The sequence below is a fragment of the Pan paniscus genome, chromosome 20 (genome assembly GCF_029289425.2).
Source record: "Pan paniscus chromosome 20, NHGRI_mPanPan1-v2.0_pri, whole genome shotgun sequence".
Taxonomy (NCBI): Eukaryota; Metazoa; Chordata; class Mammalia; order Primates; family Hominidae; genus Pan; species Pan paniscus.
In genome coordinates this window covers 6599375-6620898 of record NC_073269.2, presented here as the reverse complement: position 1 = coordinate 6620898, position 21524 = coordinate 6599375, and the positions used below count along the sequence as shown (strand labels likewise).

At 61.8% G+C, this 21524-nt stretch overlaps 2 protein-coding genes across 3 annotated transcripts in view; one reads left to right on the top strand and one right to left on the bottom strand.

Moving 5' to 3' along the window:
• Nucleotides 1-41: 41 nt before the first annotated feature.
• Nucleotides 42-3192, top strand: PLEKHJ1 (pleckstrin homology domain containing J1). The gene is made up of 6 exons (XM_034946255.3): nucleotides 42-175; nucleotides 340-407; nucleotides 502-568; nucleotides 2084-2174; nucleotides 2263-2326; nucleotides 2440-3192. Exons 1-6 carry the CDS (start codon nucleotides 82-84, stop codon nucleotides 2503-2505), a joined length of 450 nt encoding a protein of 149 aa, XP_034802146.1. The 5' UTR covers nucleotides 42-81; the 3' UTR covers nucleotides 2506-3192.
• A 540-nt stretch (nucleotides 3193-3732) lies between these two features.
• DOT1L (DOT1 like histone lysine methyltransferase) overlaps nucleotides 3733-21524 on the bottom strand; it is a 71505-nt gene continuing 53713 nt past the window's right edge. The window contains exons 20-28 of one of the 2 annotated variants that reach the window (XM_008972588.4): nucleotides 19531-20015; nucleotides 19206-19341; nucleotides 18378-18524; nucleotides 16085-16199; nucleotides 13746-14329; nucleotides 12819-13024; nucleotides 10856-10920; nucleotides 9181-10125; nucleotides 3733-6522 (exon numbers count right to left, since the gene is read on the bottom strand). In XM_008972588.4, the coding sequence (XP_008970836.2) occupies nucleotides 6515-6522; nucleotides 9181-10125; nucleotides 10856-10920; nucleotides 12819-13024; nucleotides 13746-14329; nucleotides 16085-16199; nucleotides 18378-18524; nucleotides 19206-19341; nucleotides 19531-20015 (2691 nt within the window). In that variant the 3' untranslated portion in view covers nucleotides 3733-6514. Of the gene's footprint in view, nucleotides 6523-7925; nucleotides 8572-9180; nucleotides 10126-10855; nucleotides 10921-12818; nucleotides 13025-13745; nucleotides 14330-16084; nucleotides 16200-18377; nucleotides 18525-19205; nucleotides 19342-19530; nucleotides 20016-21524 lie in introns of those variants that run through there. The other variant, XM_034946253.3, reaches the window with a different exon arrangement.

The following is a 21524-nucleotide window of genomic DNA, read 5'->3' as shown; positions in this document are numbered from 1 at the left end:
GACATTTTTGGCGCCGGCCCCAGCGAGAGCGGGGACGGCGGCCGGGAGGGCGCGGCCTGGGTTCCCGTTCCCCGCGGAGCCATGCGGTACAACGAGAAGGAGCTGCAGGCGCTGTCCCGGCAGCCGGCCGAGATGGCGGCCGAGCTGGGCATGAGGGGCCCCAAGAAGGGCAGCGGTGAGCGGGACCCGGGAGACCGAGACAGTGCCAGGGGCGGGAGGCCGGGGCCGGGGTCTGGGCGGGGGTGCCGGAGGCCGGAGTCCGGGTCGGGGCGCCGGGGACGGGAGGCCGGGGTCCGGGCGGGGGCTGCCTGCGCCCCTGAGTGCGCGCTGTGCCCGCAGTGCTGAAGCGGCGGCTGGTGAAGCTGGTGGTGAATTTCCTCTTCTACTTTCGGACAGACGAGGCCGAGGTAGGGGCGTCCCGGGCGCGCGGGCGGGTCGCAGGCTGGGCCCCTCGGAGGCCGGGTGCTCACTGCCCCGTCCCGGCGCCCGTGTCTCCTCCAGCCCGTCGGAGCCCTGCTGCTGGAGCGCTGCAGAGTCATCCGGGAAGAGCCCGGCACCTTCTCCATCAGTGAGTGGGGCTAGGGAAGCCAGCGGCGCCTCCCGCAGCCCGGGGCACCCGCAGCGCCGCACTTTCCCCTCCCCGGGCGCCCAAGGTCTCCTCTGTGTCCCCAGCCTGGCGCCACCCTCCTCAAACACAAGAGTGCATTGTCCACGGGCAGCTCAAGGTCAAGTTCTCCTGGCGGGCACCACCCTTCCCACCTGCCGAGTCCACTTAAGCTTGGGTCCCTCCCAGACTCTCCTCTTTCTTCCCTGTGGGCCCAGGCTGTACTTACAGGGCAGGTGGGCCAGCCCCACCCAAAGCGTTTCCCCAGCTGCCACGAGTAGCGTGGGTCTAGCATTGTTATATGGCCCCGGGCTGGAAATCCCAGGTGGGGGTAGGAGGAGTGAGAGGGGGGTGTTCTCCTGGGTCTTAAGAGATTCCCTTCTGCGGGGAAAGATGAAGTCCCTGCTAGTTTGCCCAGAGTGACTGTCAAAATTCCACAGGCCAGGTGGCTTAAATATCAGAAACATTCTCTACAGTTCTGGAGGCCAGAAATCCTAGATGAAGGTGTGGGTGGGGCCGAATCCTTCTGAGGCCGAGGGGAATCTTCCAGTTCCTAGTGGTGGCCAGTATCCTCCAGGTTCCTTGGCTTGTGGAAGCGTCACCTTGTCCTCCTTGCATCACGTCTGTGTCCACATTTCCCCTTCCACACAGACGCCAAGCAGAATTTAGGGCCCACCCTGACAACCCCTTTTTACTTTATTATTTTATTTGCTTATTTTTTGAGACAGGGTCTTGGTATGTCGCCCAGGCTGGAGTGCAGTGGTGCGATCTCGGCTCCCTGTAACTTCCCCCTCTTGGGTTCAAGTGATTCTCCTGCCTCAGCCTCCCGAGTAGCTGGTACTACAGGCACGCGCCACCATGCCCAGCTAATTTTTGTATTTTTAGTAGAGACGGGGTTTCGCCATGTTGGCCAGGCTGCTCTCGAACTCCTGACCTCAGGTGATCCTCCCACCTTGGCCTCCCAAAGTGCTGGGATTACGGTCTTGAGCCACCGTACCCGGCCCTCTTTATTTTTGAGGCAGGATCTTTTGTTTCCGAGGCTGGAGTGCAGTGGCGTGATCACAGCTCACTGCAGCCTCAACCCCCTTGGCTCAAGCAGTCCTCCCACTTCTGACTCCGGAGTGGCTGGGCCTACAAGGCCCCACCACCACACCTGGCTAATTTTTGTTTTTGTAGAGATGGGGATTTTGCCATGTCACACAGGCTGGTCTCGAACTCCTGAGCTCAAGCAATCCTCCCACCTTGGCCTCTCAAAGCACTGGGATTATAGGCATGAGCCACCGCACCTGGCGACAACCTCATTTTGACTAGTTTATATGCAAAGACCCTGTTTATATACAGGGCCGTACTCATGGGTTCTGGGGGTCAGGACATGAACACATCTTTGTGGGGGCCAGAGAAGGGACAGTTTATGGGCAATGGCAAGAGGAAGCTGCTTGTGGCTGTGGGTAGGACCGACCACAGGTGTTCCATCCCCAGGCTTCATTGAGGACCCTGAGAGGAAGTATCACTTTGAGTGCAGCAGCGAGGAGCAGTGTCAGGAGTGGATGGAGGCTCTGCGTCGGGCCAGGTGGGGCCAGGCGGTGGTGGGCACTGCTGGGGTGGGCACAGCAGCCATGCAGAGCAGGCATTTGACCCCGTGCCACCCTTTTCCCCAGCTACGAGTTCATGCGGAGAAGCCTCATCTTCTACAGGAATGAAATCCGGAAGGTGACGGGCAAGGTGTGTGCAGGGCTGCAGAGGGCCGGGGTGGGACTGCAGGTGGCCGGGGTGGGGCTGCAGGTGGCAGAGGCAGTCCTCCAGCCCTGGCTCATGGCCACCCGTCCTCCCCACAGGACCCCCTGGAACAGTTCGGCATATCCGAGGAGGCCAGGTTCCAGCTGAGTGGCTTGCAGGCGTGAGCGCAGGGCACGGTGGTCAGCGTGCAGCGGGACGGGACTGGCCCTGCCCAGCCATGAATCGCTTGGCCATGCCTGGATTTGTTTTGTTTTGGTTTTTGGTTTTTGGGTCAGGGTTTCACTGTGTTGCCCAGGCTAGAGTGCAGTGGTGCCACAGCTCACTGTGACCTTGACCTTCTGGACTCAAGTGATCCTCCTGCCTCAGCTTCCCAAGTAGCGGGGATCACAGGCATGAGCCGCCACACCCGGCCATCACACCTGGATTTTCAGTGGGAGGTTTTTGGTTTGGAGACATCCAAAGCCTGAAGCCAGGTGGGTGTCGGCAGGGGCTGCATTTTATGAAACTGCCCAGCAAGCTGCGCTCCCTGGGGCCCCAGGATCCACCTAACTGGCCTGGCACCTGGTGCCACGTGCTGCTGCCGCCAGGATATGCGCCTTCCCACAGGTGCCCCGCCTGAGTTGTGTGCATCCAGGGGCCTGGTGAGCCCCCAGGCTGGTGGCATGGCCCCCCTGCCCCGTGCTGAATGAATGTACAGAGCCAGACAAAGCTGTGAATGGCATAGGGGCTGAGTCCCCCACCAGCTGTGAATTCTCCTGCAGACAGGAGGGCCCTGGCTGTGCACCTGGGGAAGTGGTTGCCCTGGGGCCGGGGTGCTTGTTCTGTTCAAATAAAGGTACCTCTTTTCCACACTGGATGGCGGTGAAGTGAAGGAGAGGGGAGGGGCAGCCAGGGAGCCCCCACCCAAGGGAAGTAAGGCTCAGGGTCCTGAGAGGCAGTGGCTGGGCCTCCTGCACTGAGGGGAGAGCTAGAACCCCCAGCCAGGACAGGTGGAGGCTGGGACCCAGGCCTGGGGAGAACAGAGCTGCTGTGTGGTATCAGGAATCCTGTGGTGACCTGGGGTCCTGCCTCTGGCATTCACGGGCCCTCCCGGAGTGTGGCTGGGGCCTGGGCCAGCTTTGGTCCATTTGATGTGAAAAGGACTTTGCCGATGTCATTGGGGTCGCAGATCTGGTTTTCCGTTCATCAAAAGGCACTTTGCCTGTGGCCTGGTGCCCTCATAAGCCTCCCCAAGGCCAGGGTGTCCTGGTGTCAGCCCCCGGAGCTTCTGCTAGGAGCACCCCTAGGCCCTCCACTCCCCGTTTCGGCGATGACACACTAGCCAGGGCCTCTCACTGGCCGCCAGGAGACGCCTCATGCCACCTGGAAGAAAGGCTGCCATTCACACCAGGTCCGAGTGAAAACGGTCTGTTTATTACAGCGTCTAGAGGTGGGGATGCAGAATGCAGGGGTGCCCAGAGGAAGGGGCGCCCGCAGCCCAGGGGCGGACCGTGACAATGCGCGCAATCCAAATACAGTTCACCCGGAAGACACGGCAGAGCCTCCCACGTTACAAAGGCTGACACAGACCAGCAGCGTGTTGTGTTGGGAGGGGGTCTGACCGCAATGGCGAGGGCAGTCGGCGGGGGGTGGGGGGCCTGCTGACCACTGAACAGACTGACGCATCCTGGGGGCAGATAAATTAAGGGGGAAGTCTTAAATAAGTCATTGTGCGTGCCTCATGGGCCGAGGAGGGGGTGTCCTAGTCGTTAGGGTTCCTATCAATTCCTGAGCAAGAGCCACTCCCAGGCGCCGCCCGCCTACCCACAGTCAGCAGCAGCAGCACAGGTCCCCGCCAGCTGCCCACGGAAACTCAGGCCAGGTGCCAGCACCAGGCTCCAGATCACCAGTCTCCACAGCCACCCTGCCACCCGCCACACACCACCCCTCAGTCTGGGAGTGTCTGAGAACACAGGCCCAGGGCTCAGAACAGGAGGGTGTCCGCAGGCAGCCACCACACTAGTTCACGTGTGGTGACACGCATATGACCCAGTGGGCTCAAGGAGACTTCTGCCTGGGCCAGTGGCTCTGAGACCCAGTGCGTGTCCTGAACATACGGTGGCCTACGTGGGCAGGAGCCCTGCATGGCCATCTGCAGGACCCGTGATGGCACCCGGACTGCCACTGTCCCCTAGAGGGAGGCAGAAGTAATACAGTGTTTAAAGAATGTGTCTTGTTCTAGACCAGGGACTCTGCCGTCTCTGCCATCAACCCTGTGGCATATCCGGCCCGTGGCGACACAGAGCAGGCTGCCTGTCCTGAAGGCCAGGCTCGGGGCTTGGGGCTCAGGCAGAGGCACAGCACCTTCTAGCTGAGAGCACCAATGCGGGGTGGGGAGGGCACTGGGCACCACTTAAGAGGACAGGTCCGGAGCACCATCTTCAGAATTCAGCTATGTTGGAGGGTGGGGGTCTGAGAGGTTGTTGGGGGCTGGGGGAGGCAGCACCCCCCTCACCAGGCACAAGCAGGGGTCTTCCAGGCCCTCCCACACAGGACTCCCCCACCTAGCAACCACAGAAGCCTTTCCTCCGTGGCTCCCTTTGGAGGCCACATGGTAGGGATGTGACGTGTGTCCATCCTGCCCTTGGGAACCAGAACACAGGGCTGGCAGCTCCCTGGAGGGTGGATCTGTGGCACCTTGGGGAAGGGGCTCCCCGATGCCATCTCACAGGAGCAAGCACTTGAGAAGGTGGGCTCAGCAAGTGCCACACAGCCCAGGGCCAGATGTGGGGAGCTCAGACTCCCAGATCCCATCCTCCAGGGAGGGCACAGAGCCACCACTGCTCAGACAACCCAGGCCCTGACTGCTCAGGGCTCCAGAAGCACTGGAGTGGCCCTGCCTGCCTGCTACACCCCGGCCTCAGCTCCTCTCCTTCCACACCCAGTCCCAGGCACCCGCCAAGGCTGCAGAGTGGGGGGCTAACGTCACCCTGGGGCCTAGGGCCAGAGAGGCCAGGCTTCAGCAGTGCACCCTGGCCCCAGCACACCCACAGCAGCTGGGAGAACCAGCACAGGCTCCAAGGGATGGGTGCCAGGCGTGGCCCTGACAGGAAGGGATGTGGGGCAGGCAGGGGCCCCGGCAGCTCTGTCTGGGCTGCTGGGAGCTGCAACTGAGGGGTCTAGGGTGGGGGCTGACGCTGGGGCCATTTTGTGCACTGTTTGAATAAATAAGGTTTTTTCCCCTCGCTTTTCTTTCCTCTTCACTGTGCATTATACCATCTAAAAATAAAAGCTGTCAAATCTATGAAATTTATAAATTCTCATCACATCTCTATAAAATACTGCCACTCATTAGTGTGACTCTCTCCTGTACAGAAACACCAAGGGACCCACGACAGGCCTGCCCCGCATCGCAGGGCATGCTGCGAGCCATGGACAGCCGAGAAATACAAAAGTAAATGCACTTGTTCCACGTGCCTGCGCCGTCCTCACAGCACCATCGCGCAGCACACGGCCAGCTGCGTCACCACGCAGGCCCCTTCACATGCAAGGGCGCAACCCACGCCCCGGAGGGTGAACAGTCTGGGGGTTCACAGTGCCGGGGTAAAGGTGAAGAGCTCAGGGCAGGCGCCAGGGGCTCAGGAAGGGGCTCAGGCCGCGGGGAGGCCTCCGAGGAATGTGGTGGCGACGGGCCTGCCTTTGGTACGGGAGCAGCGCGTCGGGGGAGCCGGCCGGGCGGCGTTTCCGAGAACGGGGTTCGGCGTTGTCAGCGTCTAGTCAGCACCAAGCGGGTGGAGGCAGGCGCGGGCCTGGGGACGAGATAGCACCGGGGCAGGCTGTGGCGAATCCGCTGGCGGGCCCGCCCTGCAGACACGTGTCTTTATATAGAGCTCTCATATATAGATATTTATATTTCTCAATAAGTTGCCTTTTACCACTTAGATGGAATAAAATAAGTCAGAATTGTTTATACTTTTTAAAAAACGATAAATACTTTATCTAAAACTATCGACAGTACAAACTGGACCAGTCCCAGCCTCCTGCGGCGCGTGCCGCCGATTCACAGTGGAGCTCCCGTCCGTCCTCGCCTCTGCCGTCCAGGGATGGGAGCCCGGCAGGCCGGCGGGCACCATGCCGCGGGCGCGAGTTGGTCCACACCGTCCTTGCATAGGTCTCGCGGTTGAGGTAGAAATCCTAGTTACCTGCAGAAGGGCACAGCAGGAAGAGCGGCCTGAGGTTACCATCGCGCCTGGGGGAGCCCAACACTCACCCAGGCTGGGGACCGAGGCCTCCCACGAGCACACACGCCACCTGGGGCCAGCACCATGACAGGCATGGTGCCAGCTCCCTCTAACCACAACAGACGACGGGCGTGCCCCGTGACAGACCAGGGAGCCTGACACCTGGACACGCCGGCCAAGCTCCAGCCTTCCTCCAAAGGAGACACACAGCCGAGTCCAGCTAAAGCCACCCTACCTGCAGCTCATCTCCTAAGAGACCCAGCATAGCTTGTCCAGCCCGCAGGTGCCCGCATTGACCCGCCAGGCTGACCAGCCCTGGCCACAGCCTCCGCCTTGGCTCCTGGCTCCCAGTCCTCCTCTCCTTGCCCGGTGGACTTTGGACTCGCCCAGGAAGGCCTGTGTCCCAGGGGCCCCTGAGGCAGAAGGCCAGGGGCAAGCAGAGGGCACCTTTGCACTACGCCGCCAGGCACGCCATGTCCCTGGAGGGCACGGGTGGCCAACTGCCCTCAGGGGTCAGCGGCCACAGTCTCCACAGCCTCTTGGGGGAGGAGTGAACAGGACATTCCCTGAAGGCCTCATGTCATCAAAATCACTCCTGCTTCCAACTTCCTCCTGGTCTCAAAGGTGGGCACTGTCTACACTAACCTGCCCAGCTTGGTGCTGACATCTGAGCAGCTGAAAGCCCCTCGGCTGTAGGCCATGACCACAGGGCAGTGTGGCCATCAGCCGTGTCCAGCAAGGGAGCCTCAACACGCAGGGCACAGAGCTTGCCTCTTGACCCCGCCGGGAACCCATCAGCCCCCAGGCAGGCAGGGCACTTGGGGCTTCACTGGCTCCCTATGAGGGCATCCGAGGCTACTGGCCAGACGGCCCCGACCAGAGGCATCCAGCCAGCCACTCTGGCTCCCCAGGACCTCTGCAGCCGGCACCGTGCCTGCTACATGCTGGGCGCATGGGGAACAGCACCAAGCCACGCCACCCGTCATGAGTGACCTGGGCCTGGTGCGGATGGAGCCCTGGAGGCTGCTCTAGGAGCTAGAGCTCCCAGCCCCCTGGCCTGGCACCCCGTGAGCCTCGCCCACAGGGGCTGGCACAGCTGCCCCCAGGGCTGGCCTCAGTCCTGCGGCGTCACCGCAGGAACCCAGCTGTGGGCAGCTGGAACCCAACACACTCAGGCCATTCCATGGCTGGTGCCCGTCCTGCAGTCCCTCCTCTCGCGACCATCTCCCTGGTCTCCCTGGCTCTCTCCCTCTTCCCTCCTCAGGACCCCCGGAACTTCTGCCGAGCCCTGTGGCCGTCTTCTCTGCCAAAGGAAGGACAGTTCAGTGTCTGGAGTGAGCCACCGCGCAGGGCTCTGGCCTTACCTTACACAATACGCACTGCTAGCTAAGCAAGGTCTTTATCGCGGCTTAACCCCCGAAAGGTGCGCGGCATAGGGAGGCGGCATGCCGAGGGACACCCACACCGCGGACGGCCCCGTGGCGCTGGCCTGTGGGATCCCGGGCGCGGCCTGGGCCAGGGCCAGCCGGGGCAGGGGCTGGTGGTGCACCGTGAAGGAGGGGCGGGCGCCCTTGTGCGGGAGGGAGGTGAGCTTGATAGACAAAGAGGCGTTAGCAGGCGGCAGAGAGGCAGCAGAGGTGGGGGGCAAGAAAGCTTGGTTAGGCGGGAGGGACGCGAGGCTCTGCAGAAGCGCGGGCTCAGGGTTAGAGGCCAGCAGCGTTGGGGGAGGAGGCAAGGCGGCGTTAGGTGGAGGGGGGGCGTGGAGGACAGGCGGCCCCGCGGGGGACCGGCCCAGGTGCGCAGGCGGGGGCAGCGGGGGAGGCGGAGGCGGAGGCGGCGGGGGCGGCCGGGTCTCAACCGAGGCCGGGGCCTGAAAGGAAGAGGCCGAGGCGCTGGCCGCCGCCTGCAGCGGGCTCGGGCCCAGTGTGGCGCTGCCACATGCAGCCCCGCGGCCGACACGGGCTCCAAACGGATGAGCAGAGGCGGAAGGCACCGCGTGGTTAAAGACACCTGCAAACAGGAGAGAAAAACGCAGCTTCAACAGGCGGCAGCATCCAGGCAAGCGCAGAGAAGCAGCCGCAGGCTCACAAAAAGGGAAGCGAAACGGCGCCGCCAGGCGTGTGCTGGCACCAAGCACAAGCAGCGGCTCGGCCAGGCTCGTGGTGGCCCGCCCTCCGCCCTCCGGCCACCCGCCCCGCAGCAGCCCCAAGGCCAGGCCGCTCCCCCCGGCGGCTCCTCTCCGCCCTGTCTGGGCAGGCACTGCGGGGACTCGCTCTTACCCAACACCAGCTCCCAGAGCCTTGCCAGAGCCCGGGCGGCCACACTTAGCAGGTGACCTCCACGGGAGAAAGTAATGCTCTGGTGGCCCTGCGCACGGTGGCCTTCTGAAAACAAGAGGGACGCGGTTACAACCAGAGAACCCAAGACACACGGACTCAGCGTGAGCCCTCTCCCCACAGGACTGGAGTTCGCGACCGTGCATGGATGGCAGGGACCAGCCAGCACCAGGGGACCTGCAGCTCAGCTCCCGGTGCAAGAGAGTGCGGAAGGAAACCTGCAAAGGAAGGGGCCTCCGGCGGGGGCCGGGGCGGGGGGCGGACGGACGGCCGCCCTGCCTACCTCCAACTGTGCCGCCTGCCACCCCGGAAAAGCTGCCCATGGCGTGCGAGTTGGTCAGTCTGGTGGCAGCGGACGACACGTGCACCAGGCCTGCGGCGGCCGGCACAGAGCTGAACAGCGACTGCAGCACGGAGGAGCCGGCCACGGAGCCGAGGTTGGCCTGCAGGGACATGGGGCCGAGCGCGAACTGCGGCCCCGGCGGGAAGGGGCCCAGGAAGGACCGGTGCGTCTGGGCGGAGGACGCCGCGCCGCCTGCGGACGCCGCCGCCGGGGCCAGGCCGGGGCCGCTGAGGAGGCTTCCGGGAGGCACGGCCGCCGCAGAGATGAAGAGGTTGTGGCCATTTTTGAGGTCGAGCTCGCGGTCCCGGGCCTTGGCGGCCTTGCCGCTCAGCAGTGGGGTCTTGTCCGTGGGCCCGCACAGCGGTAGGCCGCCCTCCCCTGCCTCCTTGCCGCGGCTGCCCTCGCCCTTCAGCCCAGCCAGGCCGTCCAGCTGCCTCTTGCTCAGGAAAGGGTTGGCGTCCGAGCCCTCCTTGCCGCGCTGCGAGGGGAAGCTCAGCGGGGAGCTCAGGCCGGCCGCCTCGGGGCCCTTGTGGGGAAGAGAAGCACCATCACTGAAGCTGTGTAAACTCAGGTCCGCGGCCAGGCCCCCGCCGAAGGTGCAGCCGTTGGCAGGGTTGGTGCCCGGGCTGAGTCCGTCAGCCCCCGACAGGGAGCCGGGAAAGCCTTTCCTGGGGTGAGCGGCCAGCTTGGCATCGGCAGAGGGCTCCTCCAGGGCGGGCCGGAACGTGAACAGGGAGTTCTGGCTGAGGGTGGAGCTGGCCTGCAGCGGGCTGTCCGCCGACTTGGCCAGGCCGATGTCGGAGATGGGCGAGAAGGTGGACTTCCACTTGCTGCTATTGACTGGCTCGCCGGCGGGCGCGGGCTTCCTTCCCGCCAAGCCACCACCTGGCAAAGAGGAAAGGCAGAAGCTGTGAGCCCAGAGCACCTGCCCAGGCTACCCATGAGGCTAACCGGGGCTGCTGCCACGGCCCGGACAACTCTGCAGGCAGGGCTGGTCACAGACACTCAAGATGCCAAGCGGGACAGGATGGGAGAGGACAGGAGGGAAGGGGACGGGAGGGGACAAGATGGGATGGGACGGGAGTAGTACAGCACAGGATGAGATGGCAGGGGACGGGACTGGATGGGACAGGAGGGCGGAAGACAGGACAGAGGCAGCTGAAGCGGGTCTCAGAGGCCATGCGGGATGAGCTCTGGGGAAAATGCTGAGGTCAGCAGCCTCCGGGAGGGGAGGTGGGGCTGCCCCAGAGCAGGTCAGGGTCCTCACTGAGGACGCAGGCACCACTCGGGGGGAAGGCCAGGGTGCAAAGCAAACAGGGGACCCAAGGTGACGATCCCCACAGGTCAGCCACCCACTGTGAGAGCATGGCGTGTGCGCAGAGGCCCTGGGCTGCAGTGAGGGCCTCCCAGAGGCAGTTCTGGAAGCCCAGCGCCCCCAGTGTCGGCGCCCACGCAGGACACGACGCAGCAGGCCAGCACCACGCAGGACACGACGCGGCGCGCCAGCACCATGCGGGACACGATGCAGCGGGCCAGCAGGTGGGTCAGCAGCACTGACTGGGCACCACGGCCACACGGACAGGCCTGGCCACGCCGCAAAACACTTGTTACTCACCGTTTTCCAAGGTTTTCGGGGGAGATTTGCTTTCTAAGGAGATTGTTGCAATTTTTCTCTCAATTCTGTTAAGAAAAAAAGGTCATTAATGCTTGAAACCCAGCTGCATACTAAGAATGACACAAATGCTCACAGCCAACAGCCCAGGGAGCTCCGGAGGTGGTGAACGAGAAGCACTCGGCCCAGACAGGGGACCCGTGCAGCCACCCTGGGCCAGGCCTGGACTGGGTGGCTGGGCCCTGGGATCCACCCCTGTTGTGCCACAAGGGTACTGTCCTGGCAGGGACTCCAGGGCCTCTGCTGGGACAAGCAGCCAAGAGATCAGGCACGGCAGCTGAATGGGAGAAGCAATTTCCCAGCATACAGAAGTGTGAGAATCCCAGACAGAGCTCTCTTCCTACCTCCCTCTCCCGGCCCCTCTCAGACCTCGGTGCCTCAGGTGGCAAATAATGCCACAGCATTGCAGGCCAGCACGTGAAGACATGCCCAACCACACACTGCATGGGGTCGCTTTGATCCAATGTCCCAAGAACACACCAGGGACACACAAATTCCTAAAGATCCTGGAAACCACTAAGCTGAGCAATCCCAATGCAAAACAGAGCATCCAGGTGCCACAATGTTTCTCGTGTAACACGTGCACGCACACGTGGGCAAGGAGCAGAACGAACTAACACAGAACACCACCAAAAGCACACTTAGGGCCGGCTGTGATGGCGCACGCTGGGAGGCACTGGGAGGCGGAAGGCTTGAGGCCAGGAGTTTGAGACCAGCCTGGGCAACATGGCAAAACCCATGATCTCTACAAAACAAAAAAACGAACGAGGCACGGTGGTAGTGTGTGCCTGTAGACACAACTACTCAGGAGGCTGAGGCAGAAGAATCACTTGAACCCAGGAGGCGGAGGGTGCAGTGAGCCGAGATCGCACCACCGCACTCCAGCCTGGGCCACAGACCAAAACTCTGTGTCTCAAAAAAAAAAAAAGCAAAAAACCCTACCATGTTATATCACTTCATGACAACTCGGATGGCTAGAATCAAAACAAGAAATTCAGTGTGGTGAGGATGTGGGGACTGAGGACCTCAGACCCTCGTGCACCCATGGTGGCAGGGTGGAATGGTGTGGCTGCTGGAGAGCCCAGGGGGCCGGGCCACCCAGCACCTCCGCCCAGGCACCAGGAAACGGGAAACTCGCTCCCAAACACAAACATGCACACCCATGGCCACAGCAGCGCTGCTCACAACTGCCCAGGGTAAGCAAGCCCAGCACGGCGGGCGGATGGATGGCGGAGCACCACCCAGCCACGACAGGGACCGAGGATGCACCTTGAGGACGTCACGCTCAGTGAGAGATGCCAGACACAAAAGGCCACATCCTGTGTGACTCCGCTCCTAGGAGGTCCCTAGAGCCCTCAGATTCACAGAGACAGAAAGTAGGATGGGGGCGGGGGGGTGCCAGGGGCTCTGGGGAGGAGAAGGGGAGTGAGTGTTTCAAGGGGATGATGAGATTTTCTCAGGACATGATGGAAGGTTCTGGATTTAGGCAGTGGTAATGTGGATATACCAAAGACCTCTGAATTGCACACTTTAAATGGAGAATACGATATGTGAATTGTATCTAATAAAGCTAGTGTAATACACTCGGCAAGACGTGTGGATGAGACCTCCAACGCCTCACTGCTGAAACTTCTCTCCTGCTGCGCTCAGCTCCTCCTCAGCTTGCCTCTTCTAACCGGTGGCCCTGCTCGTGTCCCACCCCGAATGGCCCGGGAGGCCGGCCCTGCCCGGAACAGGGCCCAGGACCTGTGGGGAGGCCCCTTCACAAAACAGACGCCTCCCTCCCATCCAGGGCACCCCCTAAGAGCCTGCCGGTCCTCCCCACCCACCCACACACACACACGGTGAGCAGGCACCTCCTGCCCCCGCTGCCAGGCCCTGCCCCCCTCCGGGCCCCTGGACTCGCCGAGCACTGCTGGGCTCGTCCTCAGAGCCTGGCTCCTCGTCTGAGGTGAGTGGGGAGTAGTGTGCCCCATTGGTCTGGCTCAGAGGCCGCTCCTTCTTGAGCACGGGGGGCTGGTCGTGGTCCTGGTAGGGCACAGGGGAGCTCTTCAGGGAGGTCTCCGGGGACGAGATGGCTGTAATCTCCAGGGGCTGGTTGATGTTACTGACCTGAGGGCACAGACGCAATGGATGCACATACCACAGACCCGGGACCCCAAGGCAGGAGAGCCCCACCGCCCCAGGAGCCTCCTGTCTGCACCCCAGGGTCTCCTGAGGAAACGGATGCCCTGCCCAGTGGCCAGTACAGCCCCTGTCCTGGTTCTTCCTGGTCCTCACACACCACCCCGCAATCCCAGAGCCCCCCATGCCCCCTCCTGATGTGCCCACCACCACTAAGGCCCCACAGCCGAGAATGAAGAAGCTTGCAGGCAGCGCATCGCACTCCGAACCCCAGAGACAGCTGTCGGCCGCCTCTTCCCAGGCTGCCAGGCCGCACGTGGTGGAGGATGGCCGGGCTCAGTCATGGCCCCCTGCCTCCACCTGTTTTTTTTTTTGTTTTTTTTTTTGCCCCCCCGAGAGGGAGTCTCGCTCTGTGGCCCAGGCAGTGGCCGATCTCAGTTCACTGCAAGCTCCGCCTCCCGGGTTCACACCATTCTCCTGCCTCAGCCTCCCAGGCACCCGCCACCATGCCCAGCTAATCTTTTGTATTTTTGGTAGAGACAGGGTTTCACCGTGTTAGCCAGGATGGTCTTGATCTCCTGATCTTGTGATCCACCCGCCTCGGCCTCCCAAAATGCTGGGATTACAGGCGTGAGCCACCACACCCAGTCTCCCTCTGGTCTTTCTTTCACACGCCGTGCTCCCCAGCCCTGCTGGTCCCCATCCTTACCATGGAGTTGAGGTTGAGGGGAGACCCCGAAGGCTGTGTGAAAAGGCCAGCGACGGACGGCAGGGCTCGGCGCTTGGGGGACACGCCTGCGCTCAAGCTGGGCGTCCCCGCAGATGCTCGCTTCCGCCGGCCGCGCTTGCGGCTGTCCTGCCCGTGGCTCGGCACACAGTCCCCACGGGCGCTGGTGGTCAGGGGGCTGTGCTTGCTGGAGGGCGACTGCTTGGCACTGCCCGCACCAGTGGTGATGGTGAACACAATCCTCCTCTTGGCTTCACTCTCAGGATCTGAGAAGCCGGAATCGGAGGGCAGGTCCCCCTTGGTGGCCTCGGGCAGCGGGCCCTGGGTGGCCCCACCAAGCCGGGGACTGGAGGAGAGCTGGTGGGCGGGAGAGGCAGGAAGCGAATTCCGGGGCTGTGCCAGCAGCAGGGGGTGCTGTGGCGTGGAGCTGCGGGACCCCACGGTGGCAAAAAGGCTCCCAGAGCTGGAGGACTCATCCAAGGTGGCCGGCTCGGCTCCAGGTGTGAGAGAGGCCGGGCTGCCCGCCAAGGCCCCGCTGATGGCCACCGAGCCAGCGTAGGAGAAGCCTGCCGGGAAGGACATGGGGGTCTCAGGGGACACAGGATGGCCAAAGAGAAAGCCTTGCTGTGGGAGCACCACCCCCTAAGAGCTCTGTGGGCTCCAGGAGAGGCAGGGAAGTGGGGAAGGGGTTGGGAGTCTGAAAACGGCCCCTCTGGGGTGGAACCAGAAGGCTCTGTGGGCAAGCTCAGGGCTCAGGGCTGACCCTGTGCCTCCTCCCGCCCATCTGGGCTGCCTGTGCCCTGCAGGTCCTGGCTGAGACGCTGCCTCCCAAGAAGCCTCCTGGTGCGGGCTCCCCGCTGAGCTAGGCTTCCTCTGAGTAAGTTGCCCTCTGGCCCCGTGATCTCAGAGACACCATGAGGAAAGCCCATGGCTGAGTGGCCTGCCTCCCTCCTGTTCTCAGAAGACAACTCAGCTTGGATACTCCAAGCTATGGCCACCCTGAAGGCTGTGGCCATGCTTCCCAGCCCACGATGAGTGGTGCACTTCCATGACCACCCGGGGACAAAGGGCGGCCTCCCTGCTTCTGCCAATGAGGCCTCAGTGCAGGGGCGCAGCAAGGCGCTTCTGGAGTTGGCTGTTTGCCACCCAGTTGAAAATCTCCTGAAACTGTCACTGCCTCTCGCAGAGCAGACCTCACCCCAAGGGCACAACCCAGCCCTGCGAGGGCAGAACTGCCCGGGCTTCGGTGGCCTCTCCAGGGCCCTCACGTGGCCAACTGTGAAGCCTGCCCAGCCTCCCTAGAGGCCCTCCTGTCTCAATAGCGGCCGTGTACATTTTACTTGTTTTGTTGTTGTTTTGTTTTTGAGATGGAGTTTTATACTCTTTTTGCCCAGGCGGGAGTGCAGTGGTGCGATCTCAGCTCACTGCAACCTCCATCTCCCAGGATCAAACGATTCTCCTGCCTCAGCCTCTCGAGTGGCTGGGATTACAGGCGTCTGCCACCACACACGGCTAATTTTTGTATTTTTAGTACAGACGGTGGTTTCACCATGTTGGCCAGGCTGGTCTCGAACTCCTGTCCTCAGGTGATCCGCCCACCTCGGCATCCCAAGGTGCTGCGATTACAGGCGTGAGCCACCACGCCCGGCCACATTTTACTTTTTACTCCTAAAAAAGTAGCTGCCGCATCATACCGCATCTCAACCTGGGGCCAGCAAACCAGCCTGGGGGTCTCATGTCCTCTGCTGTTTTAAGTACAGTTTTGCTGGCACACAGCCATGCCCGCTGACATGCTGTCTCTGCGGCTTCCACAACAGACAGGCCTGCAGTGTCAACAAAAGCCAAAGTGGCATCCTCTCTGGCTCTCTGCAGAAACTGGGCTAACAGCAGAGACTGCTCAGGCGGCACCTTCTCAAGGAACCAGAAACCATGCTGCTACCAGCACGGAGGCCCACGGTCGTGTGCCATTGGGCACTGCTGTGTGTGGAGCCGATCCTGAGTCAGGGGCCTCCCAGCTGTGAGTACAGGAGCCCCCGAGAGCACTGGGGCCGACCTCACGGGCTGAATTAATACACCCAAGCAGGAGGTGTCAGTGTTGGGAGACCCAGGTATGAGGCCGCGATGGCTGCAGCTGAGCCCGATCCGCATCCCAGCTCGTGGGATGCAGGAAAGGGTGTCAGTAACGAGGCGTGGCGGTTTGGGGCAGCAGCCCCCATGATCACCCCGGGAAGCCCTGTTCCACTCCCAGCAACCCAGCCCTCCTGCCTGAAGAGCAGCAGCAGCAGCAGAGTCCTGAGGGTAGGGCACAGGAGGGGCGTTACCTGCGGGGGCCAGGGCAAGGCTTCTGCTCCCAGCACCGTGGGCATTAGCACCAATCTGCTTTTCAAGTGTGGACGAGGGGTCACGGGGCTGCAGCACGGGACTGGGGGTGCTCCTCTGCAGAGAGAAAACCCTGTGTGTCAGGGGCAGCAGGTGCCCCAGGAGACCCAGAACCCAGCTGGAAACAGTGAGTGTTGAGGCCTGCAGCTGGCTGGGGGAGGCCGCTGGGGTCACCGTCCAGTACCGCGTGGGAACTTGAGCGGGGCCCCAGGCGAGTGGCGCAGCGAGAGTGCGCAGTGCCTGCGTGTGAATGGGCAGCGGGCCTGAGGCAGGGAGGTCAGGAGGCGGGAGTCCTGGGGTCTAGCTGTGGGGAGGGGGTACTGGGCACAACCCGAGCAACCCACAGCCCGCCCTCACTGGGAAGGGGCTGTGTTCTCTGAGCAGCACAGACAAATGCCAGCAGTCGGGTGGGGTGAGGAGGGCGCTCGCGAGAACACACCTGCCGGCCACCACCCCCTGCACTTCCCCACACCACACTCCAAGTCCAACAAAGGTCAGCAGAGTGACCGCAGAACCCAGTAGCTCCACTCCCACATGGGCCAAAGAGCAAACCTACATCCACACAGAAACCTGGACCCCAGCGCTCACAGCAGAACGATTCACAATCGCCAAAACGGGGAATCAAGCCGGGGTCCATCAACTGGGCACGGATGAAGATGGCACACTCCATCCACACAGGGAATGCCCTCACGTGCCAAGAGAAGGGACAGGCCCAGACATGAGCATGTTCGGGGGCCCGGGGGCTGGGGGACGACTAGGGAGTGACTGCTGAGGCGGGCAACGCTTTTTCCCGGGTGAAGAAAATGTCCTGAATTAGACAGAGGTGTATAAAAGTACAAAAAACCGGCCGGACACGGGGGCTCACACTTGGAATCCCAGCACTGTGGGAGGCCGAGGCGGGTGGGTCGACTGAGGCCAGGAGTTCGAGACCAGCCTGGCCAACAGGGCAAAACCTCCACCTCTATTAAAAATACAAAAATTGGCCGGGTGCGGTGGCTCATGCCTGTCATCCCATCAATTTCGGAGGCTGAGGTGGGCAGATCACCTGAGGTCAGGAGTTTGAGACCAGCTCGGCCAAGATGGTGAAACCCTGTCTCTACTAAAAATACAAAAATCAGCTGGGCATAGTGGCGCATGCCTGTAATCCCAGCTACTCGGGAGGCTGAGGCAGGAGAACTGCTTGAACCCAGCAGGCGGAGGCTGCAGTGAGTAAAGATCACAAGATCGTGCCACTGCACTCCAGCCTGGGCAACAGAGCAAGACTCCGTCTCAGCTGGTGGGGGCGGGGATTAACCGGGCGTGGTGGTGGGCACCTGTAATCCCAGCTACTCGGGAGGCTGAGGCAGGAGAATGGCATGAACCTGGGAGGCAGAGATTGCAGTGAGCCGAGATCACACAATTGCACTCCAGCCTGGGGGACAGAATGGGTCTCCATCTCGAAAAATAAAAAAAAAGAAAGAGGCCAGACGTCGTGGCTCACGCCTGTAATCCCAACACTTTGGGAGGCCCAGGCGGGCGGATCACGAGGTCAGGAGATCAAGACCATCCTGGCTAACACGGTGAAACCCCATCTCTACTAAAAATACAAAAAATTAGCCAGGCGTGGTGGCGGGCGCCTGTAGTCCCAGCTACTCGGGAGGCTGAGGCAGGAGAATGGCGTGAACCCGGGAGGTGGAGCTTGCAGTGAGCCGAGATCGCACCACTGCACTCCAGCCTGGGCGACAGAGTGAGACTCCGTCTGAAAAATAAAAATAAAAAATAAAAAATAAATGCTAAAAACCACTGAAGCGTATACTTGAAGCGCACAATTTTTAAAAAATAGTTCAATGCCCAGAAAATCCCGCCCATGCTACATAAGACGAGATTCTCTGCATGCACAGCACTGGGTGGGAGAACCCAGAGGCAGCTGTGAGGACAGGGGCCACGGCAGCCAATGTGGCCTCGTGAGGAGTGAGGCTGGGAGCCAGGGTGGGCCTCTGAGCTCCTCCTCAACCCAGAAGGTGTGAGGCCCTCTCCACTTGCACACGTACCTTTCACCCAAAAGAAAAAGACTGGCGAAAACAACGGCCCAGGTCACCGGACACGCCCCGGCTTTGGACAGCCCACCTTGACTGCATTGCCTCACGCTCGACATTTTACAACGTGAGACTTTCGCAAAGTGAGCCAGGTCTCGAGCACCCCAAACTGTTTTGCCTCAACGTGGCCCTTGGGGACGGCCACCCGGGAGCCACTCACCGCCCTCTCGGCGCGGCTGGGCAGCACCACGCTGGCCAGGGGAATGCTGACCGGGAGCTTGTTGGGCTGCACGGTGCTGAGCGGGATGCTGATGGGCAGGCTGGTGATGAGCTCCCCGCTGCTGCCATAGGCGCGCTCTCTCAGGCCCTGCAGACGAAGGCCCGACCCCCAGTCGTGGGTCAACAAACCCCTCCAGGACACAGGGACCACAGCCACAGGATGGGGGCCTGCTACAGCTCTCTCAAGGCGGCCCCCACGCTGCCAAGGCCCTGCAACCTTCCCTACGCAGTCAGGCCCTCCTGGACACCGGCTTTGGGACACTCCAGAGGGATGGCACGCTCCTGGTGTCTGAAAGCAATGCCCATCTGTCCCCTCCAGCCTGCCCACCCGGCTCGGTGGGCAGTCACCCGTGGGGCCACCAAGCCTCCCAGGGCCCACATCCATCACTGCCAAGTCCATGCAACGTCACCGTCCTTCCCTCTCCATCCCTGTGCACACAGGCCAGTGCCCTCCAGGAAGTCCTCATGGGCAGCGGCCTCCCAAACTGGGCTCTGCGTCTCTACCAGCACTTGCCGTCCGTCACTGAGAACTGAGAGGCACCAGGGACACCCTGACAAACCCCACGTCCTCCATGGCACCTGCCCACCGTCACCTGTGACTTGTCCTTACTGGTTGCCCCCAACTCTGCCACAACGTCCTACTCCAGGTCAGCCCCAGTACCTCACTGTGCCCCAAGGTCAATTAGGACAAGCCCTCCTGCTAGCAACTCGCTCAGGCCGCCTCTGCTGAGCACCTCCCTGAGCCCGGGGCAGGGGTCGCGGCCCGCACCTTCTCACTGCTCTTCTCTCCAGCAAGCTGCAAGGCCCCAGGGGACAGGGGCCGCGGGTCCTGAGGGCTCAGCTTCATGCTGCCAGGCACGCTGGGGCTCTGGTAGGGAAGGCCGTTCTCCTTGGTGTGCTCAGCTCTGGAATGAGAAGCTGCAGTCACTCTCGAGCGCCGTGGGCTGGCGCTCAGAGGCAGCGGCCTGGCCCAGCACCTCCCCACCTCAGTCTCCTCAACAGACGCACTCCTGCTGAGAACCCGACAGCCTGAGCACACCAGGCAGAGTCACCAGGCACCAGCTGCAGACCCCCAACCCCACCAGAGCACTCACCTCGAATGCAGCTCACTGGCGGCCGGCCTGCCGGGCACCGTGTGGTCCTGGCTCAGGTGCCGCCTCAGCACAATCTTGGCCGGGGACAGCCTAGTGTAGTCGGGTGCGGCTAGGCCAGACAGCTTCTCCAGGCGCGGCCGGCCGACGTGGCTAGGGGTACACGGCACCACCTCCTGGTCCAGGGGTGAGGCCAGGTACTGGGGCGTGTTCTGCTTCGACGGAGGCCGGCTCAGCGCACCGCAGAGCTCATAGCCAGCAGCCTGGCCGTTCATGGAGAGCTCCGGGCTCATGCTGCTCAAGTGAGGCAGCGAGAACTTGGTGCAGTCCAGCTCCAGGTGCAGCCGGCTGGCGTCAGGCTCCAGCTCGCGGCCCAGGGCGCCCTTCCCACGCAGGTGCAGGGACAGGGCATCGTCAGGCGGCACACAGGACTTGAGCTGCAGGAGCTCCTGCTGCCGCTGGCTCTTCTCTAGCTCCACAATGCTGATCTGCAGGAGGAGAGATGGTGTCAGGCCCGCCCCACCGGGGGACCACTCCAGGGAACCAAGACTGCCACAGATGGACACCCGGAGGGGTGGCCAGGACCCCCGCTGCTTGTGTGGGATGGAAAAACCAAAGCTGCCGACCACCTAGAGTCGAGGTCGGGAAGCTGGGGGCGTCAAATAAAGTCATGTGGAGGGCCGAGGATGGTTTTTGCTGACATGGAGGCACCTTCTCCAAAAAGAGCAACAGGAAGATACAAAGAGCTCTCGTCTCTCAAAATAGACTCTAAGTGTAAAACATCCAGTTTTACTAAGTGTAAAACCTGTGGAGGGACACGCCACTCGAGCGTGGCAGCTTCCCCGGGCACTGAGTCTGAGAGGGGCTTTTTCTTTTTAGTTTATCTGTTCTGTTTACCTGCTTTCCTTTCTTTTAACAAACACATTGTTTTTTTATTACACAGAAAAGATGATGACAAAAATGGTCAGAACCCAAATATGCTCTTCCCGAGGGCTCTACTCCAGGCAGACCCACGAGGCCCGGCTGTGGTAAAGAGGTCGGCGACCTCCGTTTCTCTAACGTACGCTGGTGAGGCTCGCCTGGGCCACACACGTGAGGGAGCAGCTCGGGAGCACGTGGGTGGCGCTTCCCGACGTCCGTCAGCCGCCCGTGAGAGCCCGCCTCTGGGGACAGCCTTGCAGCAACGGTTTGGTGCAGTCATTTGAAAAGGCAGCAAAGGTACAGCGACAGGGCACCAGGTCCATCAACAGTGAAACCACGCTGGGGACACGTAAGGTGAGCAGGCGGGCACAGTATCCATGGGATGGGGCGCTGGGAACAAAGCCCGTGACCTGCTGCTTTCTAGGCTGCATGGCAGCTGTGGGCACCGCCCACCAGCACCTGCCCCTGCCTGGGAGCAGGGAGGAGAGCACCTTCCCGCTGCACACCCTCCTCCACACTTCCTCTACTCGGCCTCCACGAATGCGTTTCTCGGTGTCAGAAAGTACAAGCTATTTTATTTTTCAGATGGGGCCTGGCTCTGTCACCCAGGCTGGAGTGCAGTGGTGCAATCTCAGCTTGCTGCAGCCTCCACCTCCCGGGCTCAAACACGGCCCTTTTTGCCTCAATATGGCCCTTGGGGATGCCATCCTGGGAGCCAGAACTCCTGCCTCAGCCTCCCTGGGAGCTGGGACTATAGGCCCACACCACCACACCCGGCTAATTTTTGTATTTTTGCTAGAGACAGGGTCCCACTGTGTTGGCCAGGCTGTTCTCCAACTCCTAGCCTCAAGTGATCTGCCTGCCTCAGCCTCCCAAGATGCTGGGATTACAGGCATAAGCCCCTGCACCGATCCAGCTATTTTTCTAATGAGCAAATTCTCCCCTATGACTGTTACAGAAATGATTTGCAAGGAGGCAGCCAGGAAATCAGGAAATCCTAGGTTAGCGCTGCGCATTCAGCCAAGCAATCCCGAGATGCCCCCGAGAGCTGAGGGCTAGAGTGAGGCGGAGTCATC